The sequence below is a fragment of the Galeopterus variegatus genome, unplaced genomic scaffold (assembly GCF_000696425.1).
Source record: "Galeopterus variegatus unplaced genomic scaffold, G_variegatus-3.0.2 Scaffold4804, whole genome shotgun sequence".
NCBI lineage: Eukaryota > Metazoa > Chordata > Mammalia > Dermoptera > Cynocephalidae > Galeopterus > Galeopterus variegatus.
The window spans coordinates 60481-65484 of record NW_007730915.1 but is presented as its reverse complement, the minus strand read 5'-3'; the positions used below and the strand labels follow the sequence as shown (position 1 = coordinate 65484).

Here is a 5004-nt window from a genome sequence, read left to right as displayed (position 1 = left end):
GGGGGGGGGGGGGGGGGGGGGGCTTACGGCGGTGGCAGGTGGCGCCCACGTAGCCGGTGCTGGAGCAGTCGCAGCGGAAGTCCGTCCAGGTCTGGGAGCATACGCCGTCGTGCTCGCAGTAGTTGGGCAGACACCTGAAGGAAGGAGCAGAGCTGTCTGTTCCCACCTCGGTCACCCTGAACCACGGGTCATTCGGGCTGAAGCTACGTAAATACACGGAGGCCACGTGCCAGCCACTGACACGGGATTCAACATGGCCACAAGGAGTGAGCTGCTCCTACGAGTGTCCCCTCTGGACACTCAACCCCGAGTTAATAAACCTGCCCGACTCTGCCCTTCACCGTGCGTCAGGGACAGCGGGACTTGGGGTTCTCCCCTTTATAACGCAGAATCGTTTGTCTTTTCTAACAAAATCATTTGTGTCTTCTTACGTGTGGCCAGAAATAGCGGCTGCTTACAAAATTCACAGAGATGCTTCATCGTGTTGAATTATTCCATTGCTTAAGTTTGCAACAGGAAGAACAGAAGCGGAGGGGAGAGACCGAGAGCAGCGATGGGGGAGCAGGGACAGGCAGGTAAATCCTGTCCCCACGCGACACTGGCCCGGGACCCCCAGGGGCATGAGTTGTGGGCTCACGGTCATTGTTGGGATGATTCTTCCGTCTAGGATTTAGAGTAAAAGTCCGGTCAGGACCAAAGTTTCACATGCATTTTGTTTCCCCCCAAAGAAACAAATCAGGAAACACTTGGGAAAATCCAACAGCCATCTGTACGTGACGGTCACTCTACCCAATTAGGATAGAGAAGGGGACACTTCAAATTTCACTTACAAGACTCGTACAGATTTTCATTGATTATAGTATAATTGATTTTCTTGAATACAACAAAGTAAATGTTCATTATCAAATATTCAAACAACCCAGAAGAGTACCAAAAAAAGTAAAAATCATTTGAAACCTTAGCAATAAAATCACCGTTATAGGTACGCCTGTTTGTTTACATTTAAGGACATAACACGTACTTATACATGATATTTTGCCACCTTTTAATCAATGATTCATTAATATGCCATGATTATCTCCATGTCAATAAACTTATGTTTGAATTAGCACTCGATAGGTCAAAGAAATCCGCTACCTCAGTTACCATAATTTATCTGCAATGTTCTCTATTTGGATTTATTGGAACCTGGTGTGATGAAGACAGTTCATAAACAAGGAAAGTCAACAGTGTGACCGACACCACTAGTGGTTACTCAGATCCACGACGACAGACCCGGGTGTTTTCCTGCAGACACTAGAGAAATGGCTTCAGCCCGTGAAGAGCTGGGCCACTGTGTGGAGACTGGAGACGCGGCCCTTCCGCCTGCGGCGAGTGTGCTGATTTCTAATTGGTCTGATTCACAACCCACTGGCCGCATCATTTTTCCTATTTCGGGGCTGGCAGGGGGTTTACTGTTGTGAACTGAGGAGGTGAGACGTGTCCTGTTCATTCAGGGCTGCCCTGATGTGGGTCCCCCATAAACGCTGCCCGGTGGCCTCTCCGACCCCGAGCCCCAGCATCTCCACCCCGAGGCCTCAGACACGATGGTCATTGTGTGAACTTCTGCAGACAAAAAAACCACCGCCCAGGGGGACGTGCCTTGAAAGAGCTCGACTCACGTGGATTCCCTCCCTGTCTGCATGTTTCATTCTGAGAAAGTGAAATGGGGGCTCCTGGGAACTAGAGGGTGTCTTTTCTGCTGGCTCACTCTTCCCCTCCAACACCAGGGACCATGCACGGGACCAAGGGCGTCCTCCCAGCCCTGGACCAGCGGCCATTCCCCTCCCCTCACCCAAAGCCCCGGACCTGGGCTGGGAAGGAGATCCCTGACCACGTCTGTCACCAGGTGCAGAAAGGAAGGAAGGAGGTGTGGGCAGTGCTGGGAGACGAGAGCACGTGGGTGTGAGCGAGCAAGTGTGCATGTGAATGAATGAGTGTGAGAGTATGTGAGTGCATATGAGTGTGTGTGTGTGTGAGTGTGTGCGAGTGTGTGCGTGTGTGTGTGTGTACATGTGTGGGTGTGGCTCCTCCCCCATGCACAGGAGCTGGGCTGTCATTGCAGCGTCGGTTTATTATGACTGGAGACCTGGACGCCCACTGCACAGAGGTGGGGGCCCCCTTCCCTTTCTGGACATAGAAAAGCATCGGTGCCACCTCACAGGAGGCTGTGCTCCCAGTGAGTGCTGGCCTGGTGTGGGCAGTTCTGGAGGTGTCCTCAGTTCTGACAGGCAACGGGGAGCCCTGTTGAACAACGCACTGTCACCAAGCAGAGGGCACCTGGGATGCTGGCATCCTCCACGCACAGCATCTGAGAAATGAACTATAGAAGTCTAACCTGGAGCAGAGTGTTAGGAAACCATACATTTTCACATACGTGAAGGACCAGGTTGTATCAGAGGGTGTGCGTGTGCTCAGCTCAGCCACACAGTAGACATAGCTGGAGGGACGAGTTTCACTAGAGCCACCAGCAATGGCCAGAATGGAGTGACAGGAGGATCTACCTCCCACCTGAATGGACAAAGCACATGGAGTGGTGGCTCATTTTCAAGACTCTGGTCATCAGGCAAGAAAGGCCAGTCATTCCTCAGACGTCGAAAACAAAGAATGTGTGTGGCTGTGATGGCCTCAGGCCCCTGAGGGAGTCTCCAGACCATGATGAAGGAAGGCGCAGGGTCCTGACGAGCCCAGGAGCACCTGAGTTGGGGAGATGGAGCTGCGAGCTCAGGGATGCCAAGGCGCCTGGTGTGAGCAGGACAGACAGCCAGAGGACAGTGCCACCAGGGAGACTTCCGGGGATCTGTAGAGGCCCCCAGAGCATCCAGTGCTGGGCACCGTGTGGTGTGAGGAAACTCTCCACAGCCAGGGAAAGAACCACCCAGAAGGAGTAGAAGGAGAAAGAGCCTGTGCTGACACAGGGCTGGGACAGTGCCCGCCCTCACCAGTGAGAGACAACAGTCTCATCGTGCACAGGGCTGGGACAGTGCCCGCCCTCACCAGTGAGAGACGGCAGCCTCGTCGTGCACGGGGCTGGGACAGTGCCCGCCCTCACCAGCAAGAGACGACAGCCTCATCGTGCACAGGGCTGGGACAGTGCCTGCCCTCACCAGTGAGAGACGACAGCCTCGTCGTGCACAGGGCTGGGACAGTGCCCGCCCTCACCAGCGAGAGACGACAGCATCATCGTGCACAGGGCTGGGACAGTGCCCGCCCTCACCAGTGAGAGACGACAGCCTCATCGTGCACAGGGCTGGGACAGTGCCTGCTATCACCAGCGAGAGAGGACAGCCTCGTCATGCACAGGGCTGGGACAGTGCCCGCCCTCACCAGTGAGAGACGACAGCCTCGTCGTGCACAGGGCTGGGACAGTGCCTGCTATCACCAGCGAGAGACAACAGCCTCGTCGTGCACAGGGCTGGGACAGTGCCTGCCCTCACCATTGAGATACGACAGCCTCGTCATGCACAGGGCTGGGACAGTGCCCGCCCTCACCAGTGAGAGACGACAGCCTCGTCGTGCACAGGGCTGGGACAGTGCCCGCCCTCACCAGCGAGAGAGGACAGCCTCGTCGTGCACAGGTGCAGCTCTCAGAGTGGTCCTGCCCCAGCGCTGGATGAGGCACTGCTCAGCCTCACAGAGCTTACGGTCAAGATCTGAAGGAACACAACTCGTCCAAGAACAAAGCACAAGAATATCCGTAGAGTTACAAAGTTACACAGCACCAAATAAGGTAAAATTCACAATGTGTGACACTCCATTTAATTTTACCAGACATGCTAAGAAGCAGTAAAATGTGGCCATAACTAGGGGACAAATTAACCAACCCAAGCCAGAACTGACAGATGCTAAACTTGGTAGATAAGAACTTTTTGGTATATTAAAATAAGTAAGTATAGATATAAAAAATATAAAAACGCTCCAATTAAGTTTCTAGAGATAAAACAACAGTGTTTAATCTGAAAAATACACTTAATAGGATTAATAGCAGATAAGGCATCACAGAAAATATTAGTGAATATGGAGGCAAAGAAAAAAACTAAAAGGAAACAGAAAGAAGAATTTAAAAAACAAGAACAAGGCATCAGAGAACTGTGGGGCAACTCCAAGTGGTCAATGAAACATGCAGCTGACGCTCCTGAAGACAGGAAAGAGGGGGAGAAAGAAAAAAGTATTTGAATTAATAATGACATTGGGAAATTTACCAAATTTGATACAAGTTAGAAACTCACAGGTCCCAAAATCCCAATGTCCCACAAGCACACAAATATGAACAAAACTACATAAAAACCACACTAAGCCACCTCATAATAAAATTTCTTCAAACCGGTAATAAAGACAAAATCTTGAAAGCACCCAGTGAAATGACGTGTGTCATTCAGAGGAAGAGAGGAAAGGCTAAGAGATTTTCGTCCGAGCCAATGGGAGACAGGAGAGCGCAGAGCAGCCCTGCTGGAGAGGAGAGAACGAAGGCGGAACAAACACCCGACCAGACTCGAGAGCATTCAGGGGACCCATCGTCAACAGCCCTGGAAAACTACCGTGAAAGAAAGTTCTTCACACAGATAAAGAGTGTCAACATCCGTCTGCACAACAGAGCACAAAGCAGCAATGTGGCGACTGCATTTCACGTGTGCGCACACGTGTGTGTTGCATGTTATTTACATTTGTTAAAAGAGAGTGGACGGTTTAAGCAAAGCAAGCACAGTGTAGGGAGGATTTGCAACCCGTGTAGGGTGAAAGGCACAGCGACCACAGCCAAGGCCTGGGGCAGAGGTGGGGCTGCAAGTGCAGTTTCTCACTGTCCACGGAAGGCTGCGGTCCTCCTCCAAGGGATTCGTGGATTCAGCAAAATCCTAATCAAACTCCCAGAGGAAGTTTTTAAAGAAGTTTACATGCTAGTTCTAAAATTGGCATGAAAATGCAGACACCAGCCATTCCCTTCCTGGCATTTACCCAAGGTAAGTG

General features: G+C 51.6%; 1 protein-coding gene across 1 annotated transcript in view; it reads right to left on the bottom strand.

Annotated features, from left to right (window-relative positions):
- Nucleotides 1-5004, bottom strand: part of LOC103603822 (contactin-associated protein-like 3) — a 103851-nt gene that overhangs the window by 76463 nt on the left and 22384 nt on the right. The window contains exon 9 of the mRNA XM_008588409.1: nucleotides 28-134. Coding sequence (XP_008586631.1) covers nucleotides 28-134 — 107 coding nt within the window. The remainder of the gene's footprint in view (nucleotides 1-27; nucleotides 135-5004) is intronic.